Here is a 21,245-nt window from a genome sequence, read left to right on the forward strand (position 1 = left end):
ATTGTTTCCCCTTCTTACTAATTGATACACTTGTAAGGTAGACTGACTCTCCAATAAACAATGACCCTTTTTATTGGAACCATACTGTGATGGTCATTAACCCCCAACTGTGCTGGTGAAGACAGAAATCCCTTGGCCCACTGCCAAAATCTAGGCCTTTAAACTTACTATGAGCTATTAAAGAGAGAAAATGTGCTTCTAATTTAATTTGTTAACCACTATTGATGTATACAGAATACAAACCTCATGTTTAATACTTTCAACTTCACTCTTCATACTCAGCAAGTCTACACTATCAGCAGCCATGGATGCCATAGCAGGTGCAGACATGAGATCGCCACGTGAGATCAATGTACACATGTAAGCATCATGTGAGAATACTTCATGACGTATCAACTCTGAGAACAGGTGAATCAGGTTGGCAAAAGCTTGCTGGTTGTCTTCACTTGAGTTAGCAGTATCATCTACAAGAAAAAGTATAAATCATTAGTGGAATGTAAATTATAAGTAAAGTCTAAACTACAAGTAGAGCATGAACTATAATTAGAATACAAGCTGTAAGTAGGTTATAAACTGTACTTATTTTGTTTGTTTTGGGTTTAACACTGTTTTTTCAACAGTATTTCAGTTATGTAATGGTGGGCAATAAACCTCACCAGTGTCCCTGGATTCTGTGTTAGTATAAACCTGTTCTCCGCAAGTAACTGCCAACATCTACACATATATCAGAGGTAGAGGACAAATGATTTCAGACACAATGTCTTTTATCAACTCGTCTCAGAGAACATACACCTCATCTGGTAACCAAACTCACGACCCCGTGATCCATAGATCTGCGCTCAACCTACTGAACTAAGCAGGTGGGATCAAATGTAAGTAGGGAATAAACTGTAACTTACCAAATGACACAACTTTGTCACCGTACACAGGTATCCTTATAAAACAAAAGGAACAACCGTGACACTTACCTAGCACTGGAGCTTTAGTATCTAGAAAGTTAAGAAGTAGAGTTTGGAACACAGGAACACTGGCTGGTATCATCATATCACTGCCTGCAGAATCTTTGTCATCTGGCAGGTCCGAATCCCCATATTTCTGAAGAGGAATAAATAATGCATAATTCAAAATACACATCATCACAACCAGAAAATTTGAGACTGCACTATATTTATAAGTATTGTCAATAAATAATCTTATCAAATGAAGGACCAGGCAAGGTTCTCAACTTTCAGTCACAACATAATTTTGATAGACATGTAAAAAATTTTATCATTCAAGATACCCCCGAGAATGAATTTCCTTTCAAAACTTTATTTTCTTCCAGATACTGAAACTTGAGAATTTTAACCAAAAACAAGAGCTGTCTCCATAGGATTACACATGCCCCCGATGGCACTATGAATGAATAGTTATGGCCGATGTTAGAGTTTAGGACCTTTGACCTACGGACCTGGGTCTTGCGCGCGACACGTCGTCTTACTGTGGTACACATTCATGCCCAATAATTTTAAAATCCATGCATGAATAACAAAGATATGGACCGGACACGCCCATCAATGCACTATCATGAAATATGACCTTTGACGTCTAAGTGTGACCTTGACCTTTGAGCTACGGACCTGGGTCTTGCGTGTGACACGTCGTCTTACTGTGGTACACACTCATGCCAAGTTATTTGAAAATCCATCCATGGGTGACAAAGATATGGACCGGACACGAATGCACTATCATGAAAAATGACCTTTAACGTCTAAGTGTGACCTTGACCTTTGAGCTACGGACCTGGGTCTTGCGCGCGACACGTTGTCTTACTGTGGTACACATTAATGCCAAGTTATTTGAAAATCCATCCATGGATGACAAAGATATGGACCGGACACGAATGCACTATCATGAAAAATGACCTTTAACGTCTAAGTGTGACCTTGACCTTTTAGCTACGGACCTGGGTCTTGCGCGAGACACGTCGTCTTACTGTGGTACACATTCATGCCAAGTTATTTGACAAGAGCTGTCGGATGACAGCGCGCTCGACTATTCGAAGAATTGATTGAAGAATGGGGTCAAAATATTTCCATAGATTTTCAGACTAAACAAAAAAATGGATTAAACAAAAAATGTTCCTGTATTTGTGGATTTCGATTAGTCTTGCACTAAATGGCAATGTGTGACCATGATGGCAAATATGTTAAGTTATATGTTAGGCAAAACATGGACTTATATGAAAAATTTAACTTATCTCCAAGTCCAAAAGGGGCCATAATTCAGTCAAATAGTTGACAGAGTTATGTACTCTTGCCTACAGATGGAAATCATGTTGATAAACTAGTGTTAAAAGTTTCAAAGCCACAGTTCAAATAGTTTTGACAAAACGCTGACTTGTAAGAAAAACTGAACAAATTTGAAAGTCCAAAAAGAGCCATAATTCAGTCAAAATAGTTGTCAGAGTTATGTACTCTTGCCTAGAGATGGAAATCATAATGATAAACAAGTGTTTAAAGTTTAAAAGACATATGTCAAATAGTCTTGACAAAACATGGACATATACAAAACAGAACCAGTTTCCAAGTTCAAAAAGGGCCATAATTCAGCCAAAAAAGAGGAGAGAGTTACGTACTCTTGCCTATTGATAGAGACTATTATACTGAACAAGATATAAAAGTTTCAAAGCCATATGTCAAACACTTTACACAAAATATAAACTGGTACGAAAAACTTAACCAAGATTTCTAAGTCAAAAGGGGCCATAATTCAGTCAAAATGCTTGATGGAGTTATGTACTCTTGCCTACAACTGGATATTGTGATGGTAAACAAGTGTTGAAAGTTTCAAAGCTTTATCTCAAAAGACTTTGTCAAAATGTGGACTGGTACGAAAAACTTAACCAAGATTTCTAAGTCAAAAAGGGGCCATAATTCAGTCAAAATGCTTGATGGAGTTATGTACTCTTGCCTACAACTGGACATGGTGATGGTAAACAAGTGTTGAAAGTTTCAAAGCTTTATCTCAAAAGACTTTGTCAAAATATGAACTGGTACGAAAAACTTAACCAAGATTTCTAAGTCAAAAGGGGCCATAATTCAGTCAAAATGCTTGACAGAGTTATGTACTCTTGCCTATAACTGGACATGGTGATGGTAAACAAGTGTTGAAAGTTTCAAAGCTTTATCTCAAAAGACTTTGTCAAAATATGAACTGGTACGAAAAACTTAACCAGGGTGTGACGCCGACGCCGACGCCGTGGTGAGTAGGATAGCTCTACTTATTCTTCGAATAGTCGAGCTAAAAATCCATCCATCGATGACAAAGATATGGACTGGACACGAAAATTGCGTACAGACTGACAGACGGTTCAAAAACTATATGCCTCCCTTCGGGGGCATAAAAAAGCTAAAAATAGACAAAAACAAGATGGTCACTAACCCTAAAGTGCTCACCTGTGTACAAGGCTTCAAGTGTGTTTGTATAACGTAATGGTACAAGTACCAAGTTAGGTTTCTTCTATGTTAGCCTGTATTATATACATGTCACACACATTTTTGAACCTAGGGCAATAACTTGAACAATTTTGGTAGACAGTACAACTCTGATATCACATGCCAAATATCAAGGGTCTAGCTATTTGAAGATTTTCAAAGTTTCATATATATAAGCCTATAGTAAGTATATGTCACACACAGGACTGTGGCCATTTTTTACATTTGGACAATAATTTGGACAATTATGGTAGAGAGTCAAACCCTTATATCACAAGCCGAATATCAAAGCTCTAGAGAAAAAGATTTCTAAAGTCCAATAGCTGAAAACCTATTTTCAACCAAAAAGACCCTTATGTTCAATGAACCGGAACCATTTGAACAACATTGAAAGAGGGCTACCCAGAGATCTTTGTGTAAAGTTTCATCAAATTCTATCCAGTGGTTTTGGAGATGTTGTTTAAAGAAATTCTTGATGAAAAGTGACTACGCCCTCTGGTGGCCATGTATTCTGACGAATCAGAAACATTTGAACAGTATTTTGTAGATTGTCACACAAGAATTAGTGTGAAATTATTTTAAAATCGAGCTAACAGTTTTATACAAGAAGTTTCTATAATATATATATATATATATGTATTTCCTTCAATCTTTTTTATATATATATAATAGGGAAAAGTGACCACGCCCCCTGGCAGCCATGTTTTTTGACGAATCAGAATAACCTTGGTAGAGGGTCACACAAGGACCATTTGTGTAAAATTATTTTAAAATCGGGCAAGCAGTCACATAAGCAAGAAGTAACAGTAACATCATCAAACATGCATGACCCCTGGTCCCTTCGTACTTATATATTCTTTTTTTTCTACTGGCAATCTCAATCTCTCTTGCTCAAGCCTTTCAAACCATTGGCAGTCATATTCAAATGATGTATACGTTCTAAGAATTCAAGAGAATCATGTGATTCTCAGATTGTCTTAAATGTTTGTGAATATATTTGAGCTGATAATGTGGATAAATGATTGAAAAAGTTCTCTTTTTTGTAAAAAGTTTTACTAGATCAATAGAAGTTTACAATTAATTGCTAATTAAAAGTCTTTTTAACATAATTTGCTTTGATGATTATTGCAACCATTTTGTATTGTTTTACATATCCTTTATGTATTAAATACCCTTTCTTTTAAACAAACAAATAAAGAACAACTGAAACAAATGAACGTAAATTGGCCTCCAATGCAGTTATTTCTTGCTGACAAATAAAAATAACTTTTAAAAATTTTACCTGCAATTTACACATATGTTTCTCGCAAAGTCATGAATATGTTGTTATCACACATCTCAGTTCCTTCGGAACAGGGTAATGTGAAAACAATGCACATGCAAATTTAAACTCCCTATGCAAGTTGGCATATGTAAGTGTTATTTCAAACCTTGGGTAACTTGAGTATTTTGCCCATCCCCTTGTGACCTCATTTACAATAATTCTGTGCAGCACACCTTGGCTAGTAGTCTTTTTATGAAATATGAGTTGATAGCCAGATGGTCTGTCTATTGAAACTGCCTAAAGTTACTACTTTTGCAGAAAGTAAGATTCCTACCTCAATCCTTATGTCATTTTGGCGTTTCTCTAGTAGTTTTGCAACTACAACTGCCCTATGAGCACCTTGTCTCTTGGTGCTAACTGCCCAGTCTATAAGGAGTGTTATGATTGGCTCATCACTGACCAATGGCTGAAAACAAAACATAAAGCACTACAAATAAGTCTCTGAATGCTGAAGGCCATCTAAGTAAGACATGAGTACTCAGTTCCAGTAATTCCAACTGCAGTAAGTGCCAGTCCTTCAGTTATTATAAGACTTAACTGGAAAACACACCATAGCATTATAAGCTAAGCATACAAATGAACATGGGTTGACATTTCTTCCATACTGTAATACTGTAAAATCATTTAATTTCATGGGCATGAAATTTCGGGGTTTTGGTCTAAACGGCAATTTCGTGGGGATATGAATTCATGGATTCAACTTTTTAAACATAAAATGAATGGGAATTTTACTTGTTTGTTGGGATTAAATTTCATGGATTGACTCAACCACGAAATCCACGAAAATTTGTCCCCCACAAATATTAATGATTTCACAGTAATGCATTGATCAGCTTTCATCAACTGGCTCTTCTATCTGAGAGAACAGGTCTAAATCCTTTATTGTCATCAAGTTTTAAAAAGCTCATCTAGAAGACTTACTGCAGTAATGATTTTAAATAGTTTACAAGTGTTTACAGTACAGCAGGTACAAACCTCATTTCCATCCTTGTTCTGAGTGACAGTGAAGATTTTGTTATACAGCGAGTCAAGACAGTTGTTACTCTCCACTTTGTCAAAGTTATGTCTGTCTAACATGTCCAGCACGTTCAGCACTTTACCCATTGTATATCCTGAAAATATGCAGCATTTTCATTGTTAGTTCCAGTTGGATGTAGACTGTAGGAGTTGGGTATACAGTCATTGTTAGTTCCAGCTGGATGTAAACTGTAGGAGTTGGGTAAACAGTCACTATTAGTTCCAGCTGGATGTACACGGTAGGAGTTGGGTTTACAGTCAGTGTTATTTCCAGCTGGATGTAGACTGTAGGAGTTGGGTTTACAGTCATTGTTAGTTCCAGCTGGATGTAGACTGTAGGAGTTGGGTATACAGTCATTGTTAGTTCCAGTTGGATGTAGACTGTAGGAGTTGGGTATACAGTCATTGTTAGTTCCAGCTGGATGTAGACTGTAGGAGTTGGGTATACAGTCACTGTTAGTTCCAGCTGGATGTAGACTGTAGGAGTTGGGTTTACAGTCATTGTTAGTTCCAGCTGGATGTAGACTGTAGGAGTTTGGTATACAGTCATCGTTAGTTCCAGCTGGATGTTAACGGTAGGAGTTGGGTATACAGTCACTGTTAGTTCCAGCTGGATGTAGACTGTAGGAGTTGGGTATACAGTCATTGTTAGTTCCAGCTGGATGTATACGGTAGGAGTTGGGTATACAGTCATTGTTAGTTTCAGCTGGATGTAAATGGTAGGAGTTGGGTATACAGTCATTGTTAGTTCCAGCTGGATGTAAACGGTAGGAGTTGGGTATACAGTCACTGTTAGTTCCAGCTGGATGTAGACTGTAGGAGTTGGGTATACAGTCACTGTTAGTTCCAGCTGGATGTAGACTGTAGGAGTTAGATACAGTCACTGTTAGTTCCAGCTGGATGTAGACGGTAGGAGTTGGGTATACAGTCACTGTTAGTTCCAGCTGGATGTAGAAGGTAGGAGTTGCGTATACAGTCACTGTTTGTCCCAGCTGGATGTAGACTGTAGGAGTTGGGTATAGTCACTGTTAGTCCCAGCTGTATGTAGACTGTAGGAGTTGGGTATACAGTCACTGTTAGTTCCAGCTGGATGTAGACTGTAGGAGTTGGGTATACAGTCACTGTTAGATCCAGCTGGATGTAGACTGTAGGAGTTGGGTATACAGTCATTGTTAGTTCCAGCTGGATGTAGACTGTAGGAGAGCATACAAGAGCAATCAGAAGAAAAGTGTGCTCTGCTATTTGAATATATTCACCAAGATATTACTATACGATATCTATAAGCATTTAGCTTGTAAGTGGGTGTGGCAAGATGAGGAATCAATATGAGATAGAAGTTTAAGTTACACAGTGAAACTGAGAGGCTTGCCATAAGACTTTCACCAGCACAGTATCTTACCCCAGTTACCTTGACATCTGAGGTACCTGACCTTAAACTACCAGGTGTTTGCCCTTTACCTAGACCAACCCTTCTTTTAAAGTTGATAATAATAGGGGTAGTAGTTAAAAAGATACATAGAAATTGCCAAGCTTGCCATTAAACTGCTACCTAAATGCAACAGCGACACGAGGGAAAGTACAACGGCCCTCCTTATTCTTCAAAAAGTCTAACTTTAGATGGGTAAAACTTTAGAAAAAATATTTAGCTATGAAAGTCCTAACAATATGCACATATTCATTTCATGTTAAGTTTCATTTGAATTGGATGGAAACTGAAGAGGCAGTTGAGTACACAAGAAAGTGTGACAGATGAACAAAAAGTGCCAACACTATATGCCTCCTCAGTCTTCTTCACTGGGGGCTTTAAGATCTTAGTAATTTCAGGAGTCAAAGTTATACTAAGGACATGGACATGAACTAACTTACTTCTTATTGATGTTGATTTCAACCACAAAAGCAAATTTACAATGTAACAGTTTTTGATTTCAAGGACAAAAAACTAACATAACAGTTTCTGATTTCAAGGACACAAACTAACATAACTGTTTTTGATTAATTTAAGGACAGAAACTAATATAACCATTTCTGATTTCAAGGACAGAAACTAACATAACAGTTTTTGATTTCAAGGACAGAAACTAACATAACAGATTTTGATTTCAAGGACAGAAACTGACATAACAGTTTTTGATTTCAAGGACAGAAACTGACATAACAGTTTTTGATTTCAAGGACAGAAACTAACATAACAGATTTTGATTTCAAGGACAGAAACTAACATAACAGTTTTTGATTTCAAGGACAGAAACTAACATAACAGATTTTGATTTCAAGGACAGAAACTAACATAACCGTTTTTGATTTCAAGGACAGAAACTAACATAACAGATTTTGATTTCAAGGACAGAAACTAACATAACCGTTTTTGATTTCAAGGACAGAAACTAACATAACCGTTTTTTATTTCAAGGACACAAACTAACATAACAGATTTTGATTTCAAGGACACAAACTAACATAACCGTTTTTGATTTCACGGATAGAAACTAACATAACAGATTTTGATTTCAAGGACAGAAACTATCAACCGTTTTTGATTTCAAGGACAGAAACTAACATAACCGATTTTGATTTCAAGGACAGAAACTAACATAACAGTTTTTGATTTCAAGGACAGAAACTAACATAACCGATTTTGATTTCAAGGACAGAAACTAACATAACCGTTTTTGATTTCAAGGACAGAAACTAACATAACCGATTTTGATTTCATGGATAGAAACTAACATAACAGATTTTGATTTCAAGGACAGAAACTATCAACCGTTTTTGATTTCAAGGACAGAAACTAACATAACCGATTTTTATTTCAAGGACAGAAACTAACATAACAGTTTTTGATTTCAAGGACAGAAACTAACATAACCGATTTTGATTTCAAGGACAGAAACTTACATAACCGTTTTTGATTTCAAGGACAGAAACTAACATAACCGATTTTGATTTCAAGGACAGAAACTAACATAACAGTTTTTGATTTCAAGGACACAAACTAACATAACAGATTTTGATTTCAAGGACAGGAACTAACTTACCAGTTGTTGATTGTTGACATTTATCAGAAGACCATCTCACTTCAGCTGCCCTGCTACGCAACCTTATCTGCTGTTCCATTGTTCTAATCTGGGAACGAATCTGTAGTACAGAACAGTAGTTTTATCTGTGTTTCAGGACAAACTGACAAGATTTAGGTTATATGGTACATTTCCAGATCACTGGCACATGTTATCCACCAGATATTATATGTTGACACAGGTAGATAATGGGTAGAAAACTTGTTCAAACCAGCAGCATAGCTTCCTCATGTGAAAAAGCCTACATCCCAAGCAAACTTCATACAACAATGTATGTCAAGTGGTTTGAATTTCGCAACTTAACTACAATCCCAGAGGGCCATGCAAAATGGTAGAACTTTCAATGATTGTGATTCACACAAAGCTGGACCCACATCCCATTTTGATACAATGTTTAATCCATCTTATCATTAGGACTTAAATAATCCCAAAACAGGTTGCACAAATATTGCTGATTAAAGTAATGCACAGCTCACTACAAATACTTCTAACCACCTACAACATAATAAGCGAAACTTTTTTTCCATTGTTTATATACGAGAAAATTTAGAATTGAAACACTGGGAGTCAGCTGAAAGCATGCCAACTTTTTTTATCATTAAAGCATATACCCAACTACAAGGTTTCAACCATACCTGATTATTTTGTTCACTTGGTGGCATTGGTAAGCAAGATGGTGAACAGGGGAGAATATCCAGTGGCGATCCACAGTAAGGGGAACTACTCCGTCCTTCATTTAAGTTGTTCCAGATCATTGCTGAAGGACTAGTCATTGTTATAACCTACAATGATACAAGTTTATCTTTATAATACCATGTTAGAACATGCTACAGATATACACTGTCCACTCAACTTCACATATCTCGATTACATTACAAGATTTTTAAATAAAGTTTGGCCAATTCTCTTAATCTAATTTGTTAAACTTTCTACTTTCTTTAGTGTTTAAACTTATCAATAAAGTCATTTAAATTCAATGCAACAGTTCAAGACAGCAGTTTCAACAGAATGTTCTTGAAAAAATTGACCTTAGAGAAAGTTTGCCTAAATTCATATGAACATAAATTAATAATGATGTCTTACCTGGAGACATGCACTGAGACTCAGTATAATACCTCGATGCTGTGGACAGTTGTTGTATTCTGCAAACACAGCAGCAAGAGGATTCTGCGATACCAACTGATTGTTACTGTTACTAAAAATAAACATAGTAACACTTGATAAATCCAGACATTTAAATGATAAGCATTTACATGTAAATACAGCTAATGGAAAGTTAACTACACAGATTATGAAATATACGAAATGTCTACATTATTAAAACTGAATGAAGAAATTTTCCTTAAAACAAAGGTGTTGCAAAGTAGAATTGCATCCATAGAACACAGATGCCCAAACATACTGTGTCATCCTCTAAAAAGGAAAGTGTTTTGTACAGACTGTCTTCACATGGAGGATGACTAGAAGTTTGAAGAAAATTGTATTCAGACTAGGTTGTGCTTTTGAGCAACTTTGAATCCATTCCTTCAAGAAGTGTATGAGGAGTTGAACACACCAAATTTTATCATACTTTGCGAAATTAAGAATGGCCATAATTCTAGGAAAAATAGCCACAGAAAAAAGTCTATTATTTATGGTCATCTTCACATCAAGGTCCTTCATCTGTGAAACTTACAAGCATATCCTTTCAATGGTGATTAGAGTTTGAGGAGTTGGACACTCAAGATTTTTCTTTATATCCTATACTTGTATAGAAAAACTATAAAAGGGCCAAAACTGCGGTAAAAATAGTCGCAGTAAAAGAGACTTCCTTTACGGTCATCTGCACATCAAGCTTGTTCATCTGTGAAAGTTTGAAGCAAATCAGGCTAATAGTGTGGGAGGAGTTGGACATAAAAAAGTTCACTCTGCAAAAAACTACAACGTTCAAAGTAAATTGCTGTAAATGAGGTCCTTATTCTTGCAAAACAGAAAATTCATAATCTGTGCAGAAATACAAAATAAAGTTTGAAAACAAGGTTCATGGCTCATATATCTGAGAACACCAAGTTACGCAATGACCTTGCATGGCAAACATGTGCTTATCCTAAGTCACATCAGGAAAAAGGTAACTGGAAAAAAAAATTGAAATGTTCAAAATATACAATAAATCATGTGTATGACAACTCACTTGTTGTTGCTGGAGTTCAGCATAGGTGACTGAGTCCTTGGTGAGGTACAGCCTGAATCATTACATAGCTGACTGATCCTACGACAAGCAGCATAAGCGAGACGTCTAGATAACTGGGCAGATAACGTTACTTCATCTAAATACTGTAAAACAAAAATCACAGTATGTAAATATCAAACTTTATGGCAATCCCACATCACACAGTTTGTATTTCTTGAATTTTATAACATGACCAATACTTCTGACAGAACTTACCGATAATACATGCCGTGAAACCTGCATTCTAAGATGTGGAGAAATACATTTTCAGCTGTTAAATTGACATTACAAAATTCAAAATGTTTCTTGTAGAAGATATTTAGAAAAATGTAAAGCAGAAATGAGGATCTTGTGCAAAAAATCCTATTACAGATTCGGCAGAGTACACATACTTAGTAATACATAGTAATGAGCATACCTGTAAGAGTTCTTTAAGGACCAGTTTTAAAATGGTATCATCTGTTTGTTTTGTTTTCTCCACTAACTCAACAATCCAGGTCAAAAACTCATGTCTGTCCAGCAATCCCTCCTACACAAAATACAGATACATTGTAACAGCAGGCAAAACTTTGTGTGAACAATAAATAGAATCATATAGATAAATCTTATTGCATTTATGCAGCTCTCTGAACAGAATATTCTCTTCCAGCATAAAACCACTTTTCTTGTCACTTTTTCTGGGGTGAGAAAACAGGAGAGAAAACATGTGTCTTTCGCTCATGTGCTGTTAAAACATCTTTTTATATATGCATGTTCTATGGCAAAGCGTTAACGTATTACGGCCCCAAAACGGATATTTTAAAAGGAAATGACATCAACGTCAACAAAACAAAATTGACATTCCCGTGCAATCAAATGCATTTAAAACATGAAACAAATTGTAGAAATATCAAGTTGTAAATAAAACTACTCTGGAACATTTAATTAAAACAGTGGTTTGCCCAGTTGTAAATATTAACCTTTTGCTCAATTTTTAATGTCAGACCAGTTATGTTCATTTATTACCTTGTTGTTCAATATAAAGTATGTTTACACTCTCTCTACTTTCTATTTTAGGGTAGTTTTTATAAACCCAAAGTTTTGGTTTGCTTCTGTATGGTTTAACTCATGCTGACACAAATGTCATACGGTCATATCATTTTCCAGCTTCTAATGGTGGGGGAAAACACCAGGTGCCCATCCAGGCCCATTTCCTTGGGAAGAATCACCAACTTTCTGTAAGCCAGCTGTATGGCTTCCTCACATGAAAGAGCTCTACAGCTAGAATTAAATTTCAAACCCACAGCAGTGATGGGCAAGTGATTCAAAGTCAATGGCCATACTGAAATAGTTCTAAATTGTGTTTAGTCTTCTAACTTTTAAAAATGTTTTACAAATCAAGTATAGAAACTAATGTATACTGGTACCTTGGTTTTAAATACTGAGCTCGGATCTAATTCTACTCATAAACATGTAGTGGCAAATATTTCTCATTTCCTTGCATCTACCGGTAATACTTACATCATACATATGTCTGGCAAGTCTTGAGCAGTAGTGCCACTGTTTGAGGGCTAGGTCCAGATCCACTTGCGAGGGTGCCTGGGTAGCTGTGAGGAAACTCATCACAGGACCAGCAGAGCTACCATGGTAATGTTCCTGTACCTTATTCAACTGTTCTTTCATGAACTTTGTTACACCTATCGTCCATTCTGAAAAACAGGTTAAAAAATACAAATACATGGCAATTTATATAGCGCAAAAATTATAAAATATTCTATTGCGCTTTACAATTACATAACACACATTTAACATATATACATACAAAATATGAACAGGATTCTAGAACTTAGATTTAAAGATTTGGACATGTATAAATACTATTTTACACCACTTCTGATATTTTGTATTTTAACAAGACTACACTCATTGTTCATGAAACTGCCTAAATATATGTGTTTTCAGTTTTGATCTAAAGCTGGCTTCAGACTGATGTTTTTCAGATAGCTAGGCAGATCGTTCCACCATCTGGGACCAACGACTGCCATAGATCTGTCTGCTAATTTTGTTCGCCGTCTAGGGATGTTAAAGTTAGTGTCACTTTGTGAGCGAAGTCTGTATCGTTGTCGAGTAGGTACAAACATTTCCCTCAGATATACTGGAGCTGTACCATTGATGACACGGAAGACTATTACTAAAACTTTGAACATGACTCTAGCCTTAACTTAAAAAAACAAGAGGACCATGATGGTCCTGAATCGCTCACCTATCCCCACATGACCCAGTGTTGAACTGAGTATGACGTCATTATTTCTATTATTTGACATAGTGACCTAGTTTTTGAGCACATGTGACCTAGATATCATCAAGATAAAAAATTCTGACCAATTTTCATGAAGATCCATTGAAAAATATGGCCTCTTAGAGAGGTCAAAAGGTTTTTCTATTATTTGACCTAATGACCTAGTTTTTGAAGGCACGTGACCCGCTTTTAAACTTGACCTAGATATCATCAAGGTGAACATTCTCACCAATTTTCATGAAGATCTCGTGAAAAATATGGCCTCTAGAGAGGTCACAAGGTTTTTCTATTTTTCGACCTACTGACCTAGTTTTTGACCGCACATGACCCAGTTACGAACCTGACCTAGATATCATCAAGCTGAACATTCTCACCAATTTTCATGAAGATCCATTGAGAAATATGGCCTCTAGAGAGGTCACAAGGTTTTTCTATTTTTAGACCTACTGACCTAGTTTTTGACCCCACGTGACCCAGTTTCGAACCTGACCTAGATATCATCAAGGTGAACATTCTGACCAATATTCATGAAGATCTCATGAAAAATATGGCCTCTAGCGAGGTCACAAGGTTTTTCTATTTTTAGATCTACTGACCTAGTTTTTAACTCGACGTGACCCAGTTTTGAACATGACCTAGATATCATCAAGGTAAACATCCTGATCAATTTTCATGAAGATCCATTGAAAAATATGGCCTCCAGAGAGGTCACAAGGTTTTCTATTTTTAGACCTACTGACCTAGTTTTTGATCGCACGTGACCCAGTTTCGAAACTGACCTAGATATCATCAAGATGAACATTCTGACAAATTTTCATGAAGATCCATTGAGAAATATGGCCTCTAGAGAGGTCACAAGGTTTTTCTATTTTTAGATCTACTGACCTAGTTTTTGACCCCACATGACCCAGTTTCGAACTTGATCTAGATATCATCAAGATGAACATTCTGACCAATATTCATGAAGATCTCATGAAAAATATGGCCTCTAGAGAGGTCACAAGGTTTTTCTATTTTTAGACCTACTGACCTAGTTTTTGACCGCATGTGACCCAGTTTCGAACTTGATCTAGAAATCATTAAGGTGAACATTCTGACCAATTTTCATGAAGATCTTGTGAAATATATGGCCTCTAGAGAGGTCACAAGGTTTTTCTATTTTTAGACCTACTGACCTAGTTTTGGATTGCACGTGACCCAGTTTCGAACTTGACCTAGATATCATTAAGATGAACATTCTGACCAAATTTCATAAAGTTCCCATGACAAATGTGACCTCTAGAGTGGTCACAAGCAAAAGTTTACGGACTGACGGACGGACGGACGGACGGACGACGGACGACGGACGCTGCGCGATCACAAAAGCTCACCTTGTCACTTTGTGACAGGTGAGCTAAAAACAAAATATTTCAGTTGTTCTAAAATTTATATTTACAAGTAACATTTATATTCTAAAATTGCACTTTAGTACAAAGGAGGACATTTTACTGACAACCTTTAGTTCATGACATTTCCTTCCTACAGATTTAAGAGTATCTAATCTCAGATTTTTAGCATATTCACATAGATTCATACAGATCTTAATTCAGTTTTCTTACCTAATGACTGATCTACAGTCTGTCTCTTTTTGGGTTTATTTTCCTGCATGGCAAGGTAGTGGGCAGCTGTCATCTTGATGAACCATGCTGATTTTATCATTGGTATGTTGAATTCACACAGGTGGGTGAAGATTTCCTCTTTCTTACTATAGAAGAATGACGGAACCCGCTTACTCAGCTGAGCCAGGGGTTTGGATCCTGATGCCAAGTCTTTAAACCAACTTTCTACCAGTTGTTTCTTCTGTGTGGTTACCTGTTAAAATTGTTTTTATATTCAATCAAAACCTTACAGCCATTTTGCCACAGACATCACCACAGACGTAAAACAAGCAATGAATACACCTTGTTTAAAAGCAATAATGAGATTTGAAAAACTTTCAGGAACTCAATATACCAACGCTATAATACTACATACTATTGCTAATGTATTAGTTTACCTGCAGCCTAGTTTGCTTTAATCCTTAGCCCGTTAAATACCTATAATGAACTTGTCCATTTTTCAATTTGGACAGTCCCTTTAACTGTAAAAAGGGGTGCTTACCTAGAGGATAAACTCACTGAATGACGAACAGTGCAGATATTGATCAGACTGTACGGATGTGCAGGCTGATCATGATCTACACTGGTTGCAAAGGAAGAATCAATTATGTCCAGCATGATAAGGGTTAAACAATGAAAATTTTTTAAGTGTACACAGAGACATAAAAACATACTCAGAGTACATCACATCAGATTAACTAATCTGAATATAATACAACATTTCTTTCTGTCTCCTTCCAAATACCATTAGTGCTTTCAATACCAATTTTTGGGTACTGACTAGAACATACCGGCCAGAAATTATCTTTCATAATCTGTGGCTTCTTCTTGCTGCTGTCACTCCATGTGTTCAATTCTATCTTCTTTGTCATCACCGCACTGAAGAACGCACCAAACTGAAACACAGTACATGGAACACTTGTTTCATCTCTTAAGTTTATACATCGTATTTAAAACAAAAATAATTATATGACTTGATCCAGTTTACTGGCATCAGAAGGGTAAGCATTTAGTAATCCATGCAAGCCTTATAACTGGCCCCAGACACACAGGAGGATAGTGAGACCTTGACCTTAAGATATAGTGACCTGGGTTGTGCACTCTGCATGTCATCTTGAATTAGAATTTATGAAAATCCTTCCAGTAGTGCATGCAGCAGACACAAATGTAAGCTATTTGATCACTGACCACTTAGCCTCACCTTGACCACTGATATTGTGACCAGGGCTGTGCATTCTGCAAATTGTCTCGATCAGGTTTAGAATTAATGCTTGTTTTATGAAATTCATTTCATTGGTTTAAGAGACATAAAGCAGACATAAGTTTGCTCTTTCTGATCTATGACCTCTAAGTATGACCCTGACCTTGGACCAAGTTACCTGGGTTTTGTGCTCTGCACATTGTTTTCATCAGGTAAATATTAAATTCTAGTTTTACGAAAATCTTCCAAGCGGTGGACAAAAAGCTATTTGACCTTTGATCTCAAAGTGTGACATTGACCTTGAACCTTAGGATCTTGGTTAACAACTCTGCACATTGTCTTCAAGAAGTAAGTAACTGATGCAAGTTTTATGACAAGAGCACCGCCTTGCAGGTGCAGATGCTCATTGGATTTTTTGTCTCTGTATAATAGAATTATTGTCCTACCTGGGTCATAATTCTTGCAAAAAGCAGGATGGAGTTATGTTTCTTGCTGTACAGAGTCAGCTTTTGATGGTGAACAAGTTTTGCAAGTTTTAAAGCAATAACTTTGATAGTTTAGGAGAAAAACTGACCTAAGCACAAAACGTAACCAAGAAATCTGATTTTCTAAGTCCAAAAGGGGCCATAATACTTGCAAAAAGCAATGTAGAGTTACGGTACTTGCTGTGCAGAGTCAGCTTTTAATGGCGAATAACTGCTCTAAATTTTAAAGCAATAGCTTTGACCGTTAAGGAGAAGAGTTGACCTAAATGCAGAACTGAACCAAGATACCTGATATTTTCTAAGACTAAAAGGGGCCATTTATTCTTGCAAAAAGCAGGATGGAGTTAAGTTTCTTGCTGTACAGAATCAACTATTAATGGTGAACAAGTGTTGCAAGTTTTAAAGCAATAGCTTTGATATTTAGGAGAAAAGCTGACTTAAACATAAAATTTAACAAGGCAAAGCCAACGCCGACCAAATGATGACAATAACTCAACATTTTATTTTCAAAAAATCAGATGAGCTAAATATCACCTAAGCAGTTAACAAGATATGGAGCAGTCACGAACATGGAACAGATGGACAAATCACTAGACGAACATGCCAGACTGAAATACCATTTATTATTCAAAGGGGTGTTCACTGAATATTTACTCATTGAATAGCGAACAGTGTAGACCATGATCGTAATCACTAATCTTAGTGATTATGGTCTGCACTGGTCGCAAAGGCAGAATCACTTGCCAGCAGTAGGCTAAAGGTTAAGTGTTTAAACAGTTTTAAACAAGTGTCTTAACTTCATATAAAAGGAACTGTGAAAAAACATTTCAAAATTCAAGAAACTTAGTTATGTGACTAGTTCTTATTTCAATAAAAGTATTCCTACCTTCTCTTGACTGATGTTGGCATTCTTTGCTGACCCATACTGAAATAAATACATCCGTTTCAAGGTAAAATATTGATTCTATTACCTTGTGTAATTTCACTTATATGTTTACAATTTAATTCAAATTTTTTCAATAAAATATTGATGTACTATAATCCAAATACTTAAAGCAGTTCAACAAAAAATTTTCTTTAATACAAAAGACTCATAAAATCAAGTTTTGGGAAGTATTTACGCTTGTAGCCGGTAAAATGTGATTTTGACAATTCCGGTGCAGCTGGTAAAATACTTAGGAATGCTCGTTATCCCTATTATAGTATATGGGTATAATCATTCTGTACAAATGTTGTATATATAATATACATTGCAATATTTGTTTATCATGTTTTGTTGATTCTACATGCTGTTCAATATTTGATATTTTGACTTGAGTCTACTGTCTTGCAGATAGCATCTTCAAAAATGCTTAAAATCTTTCCAATAAATAAGGCAAATATTATACATTATACAACAATAACAAACCATAAAAGCAAAAGTAAATAAATGTAATACATTGTTATTATGACTTACTTCATCATTGAAATGTGGCAGGTTACTGAATCCAAGTTTGACACTTGTTGATGTAAGCTCATCCTGAAAGATTAAATTAAGATAAATCATACATTACAAACCTCTCTAGTAACCCGTGTTCCCACTAGATACATTTTGTATAGTATCTAAGTTAACAGGATCCAATAAAAGTGATTTGCAAAATATGAAAGCGACCTTAAAATTTATTTCTGCACAGCCAATCCCTTTCAGTGACATAGACAAACAAGAGGACCATGATGGTCCTGAATCGCTCACCTCTTCCCACATGATCCAGTTTTGAGTATGATGTCGTTTTTTCTATTATTTGACATAGTGACCTAGTTTTTGAGCTCATGTGACCCAGTTTTGAACTTGACCTAGATATTATCAAGATAAAAATTCTGACCAATTTTCATGAAGATCCACCGAAAAATATGGTCTCTAGAGAGGTCACAAGGTTTTTCTATTATTTGACCTATTGACCTAGTTTTTAAAGGCACGTGACCCAGTTTCACACTTGACCTAGATATCATCAAGGTGAACATTCTGACCAATTTTCATGAAGATCCATTCAAGGGTATGGCCTCTAGAGAGGTCACAAGGTTTTTCTATTTCAAGACCTACTGACCTAGTTTTTGATCGCAGTTGACCCAGTTTCAAACTTGACCTATATATCATCAAGATAAACATTCAGACCAACTTTCATACAGATCCCATGAAAAATATGGCCTCTAGAGAAGTCACAATGTTTTTTCATTATTTGACCTACTGACCTACTTTCTGACGGCACGTGACCCACTTTCGAACTTGACCTAGATTTTATCAAGATGAACATTTTGACCAATTTTTATGGAGATCTATTCATAAGTATGGCCTCTAGAGAGGTCATAAGGTTTTTCTATTTTTAGACCTACTGACCTAGTTTTTGACCGCACATGGCCCTGTTTCAAACTTGACCTAGATATCATCAAGATGAACATTCAGACCAACTTTCATACAGATGTCATGAAAAAAATGGCTTTTAGAGAGGTCACAAGGTTTTTCTATTATTTGACCTACTGACCTAGTTTTTGACAGCACGTGACCCACTTTCGAACTTGACCTAGATATCATCAAGATGAACATTCAGACCAACTTTCATACAGATCCCATGAAAAATATGGCCTCTAGAGAGGTCACAAGGTTTTTCTATTATTTGACCTACTGGCCTAGTTTTTGATGGCACGTGACCCACTTTCGAACTTGACCTAGATATAATCAAGGTGAACATTCTGACCAATTTTCATGAAGATCTCATGAAATATATGGCCTCTAGGGAGGTCACAAGGTTTTTCTATTTTTAGACCTACTGACCTAGTTTTTGACCGGGCGTGACCCAGTTTCAACTTGACCTAGATATCATCAAGATAAACATTCAGACCAACTTTCATACATATCCCATGGCCTTTAGAGAGGTCACAAGGTTTTTCTATTATTTGACCTACTGACCTAGTTTTTGATGACACGTGACCCAGTTTCGAACTTGACCTAGATATCATCAAGGTGAACGTTCTGACCAATTTTCATGAAGATCTTGTGAAATATATGGCCTCTAGAGAGGTCACAAGGTTTTCCTATTTTTAGACCTACTGACCTAGTTTTTGATGACACGTGACCCAGTTTCGAACTTGACCTAGATATCATCAAGATTAACATTCTGACCAACTTTCATAAAGATCCCACAAAAAATGTGACCTCCAGAGTGGTCACAAGCAAAAGTTTACGGACGCATGGTCGCACGCACGCATGCACGGACGACGGACGCCGCGCGATCACAAAAGCTCACCTTGTCACTTTGTGACAGGTGAGCTAAAAACTGAGACAAACATGTACATTGGGTCCATGGCATACTTCCGTGGAAAGCTGTGTTTTGATTTTTTTGTTTCAGAAACACTTCCAGTTTTAATTTTTATCTTTATAATAAGTGTGTGATTTTTTGCCATGGATGCCAGAGCTTTCAGCCAGATCTGCTCCTCTTTGAGAATTACCGGTCCTCTAGCTAGTTCCTTATCTGTCGAATTTGTGACCGTACTTTTCCCAGGATTAAAGAATTATAAATATTTCTGTTCCCTGGGACTAAACCATGTAAAACATCGACAAAAATACGAGAACAAACTTTTGAAATCATCTCCCGTTTTTATAGATAAAATATAGTCTGCTCTTTGTAATACAAAACAAGAGCCATCTGTAAGACAGCGCGCTCCACTATTCGGCGATTTGACAGTAAAATGAATTTATGTCTCAATAAGAGACCTCTACTTTAAGGAAGATACACCAAGATATAAAAAGACCCTACTACTCAGAAGGGTTAAAGGTCAAGTATGGAAGTGGTAATGATGATGATGGTAAAGATATATTTTGAGTTTCAAGTCATTATCTTATATAGCCAGTCAGGGGTGTAACTGTTTTAAGTTATGTAACCTATTTCAGTTACTTTTTCAAGCATTTTATATCCTGTATTAGTTATAAACTAGAGCTATCACTAAAGGTGATGAATGTACCCCCCACATGCACTGACACAGTACATTGCAATTTGATGCACACAAGATTGCATAATTATGTGGACTGTATGTATACAGTATAGTAACAAAAAACAAAGTCCCATAACTAAGCAGAATATTTATCTAAAAGAATGTAACATGCACCATGCACAACTAGGGTTGGTACTGATCACTTGTGTGAAGTTTCATTAAATTGTGTGTAAGGGTTTGGTAGATTAGGCACGCACAAGATTGCATATGCAGACTGTATGTACATAGTATGTTAACAAGAAACAAAGTCCCATAACTCTGCAATTTTTGTCGCTGAAAGAACCTAACATGACCCATGCACAACTACTGTTGTTACTGATCACTTGTGTGAAGTTTCATTAAATTGTGTCAAGGGGATGAGGAGAGATGGTGCGCACAAGATTGTGTCTATGTATATAGTATAGTAACAAAAAAACAAAGTCCCATAACTCTGCAAATTTTTTTTCTTAAAGAACCTAACATGACCCATGCACAACTACTGTTGTTACTGATCACTTGTGTGAAGTTTCATTAAATTG

At 36.4% G+C, this 21,245-nt stretch overlaps 1 protein-coding gene across 1 annotated transcript in view; it reads right to left on the minus strand.

The window, feature by feature from the left end:
* Nucleotides 1-21,245, minus strand: part of LOC123556014 (mediator of RNA polymerase II transcription subunit 12-like protein) — a 64,381-nt gene that overhangs the window by 41,466 nt on the left and 1,670 nt on the right. Inside the window, exons 2-15 of the mRNA XM_053547730.1 lie at nt 18,158-18,220; nt 17,588-17,626; nt 15,807-15,911; nt 14,977-15,229; nt 12,601-12,788; nt 11,519-11,629; nt 11,062-11,204; nt 9,975-10,086; nt 9,527-9,673; nt 8,853-8,952; nt 5,776-5,912; nt 5,075-5,206; nt 969-1,095; nt 244-464 (exon numbers count right to left, since the gene is read on the minus strand). Coding sequence (XP_053403705.1) covers nt 244-464; nt 969-1,095; nt 5,075-5,206; nt 5,776-5,912; nt 8,853-8,952; nt 9,527-9,673; nt 9,975-10,086; nt 11,062-11,204; nt 11,519-11,629; nt 12,601-12,788; nt 14,977-15,229; nt 15,807-15,911; nt 17,588-17,626; nt 18,158-18,220 — 1,878 coding nt within the window. The remainder of the gene's footprint in view (nt 1-243; nt 465-968; nt 1,096-5,074; nt 5,207-5,775; nt 5,913-8,852; nt 8,953-9,526; nt 9,674-9,974; nt 10,087-11,061; nt 11,205-11,518; nt 11,630-12,600; nt 12,789-14,976; nt 15,230-15,806; nt 15,912-17,587; nt 17,627-18,157; nt 18,221-21,245) is intronic.

Source organism: Mercenaria mercenaria, chromosome 7 (assembly GCF_021730395.1).
Source record: "Mercenaria mercenaria strain notata chromosome 7, MADL_Memer_1, whole genome shotgun sequence".
In the NCBI taxonomy this organism is placed as follows: domain Eukaryota; kingdom Metazoa; phylum Mollusca; class Bivalvia; order Venerida; family Veneridae; genus Mercenaria; species Mercenaria mercenaria.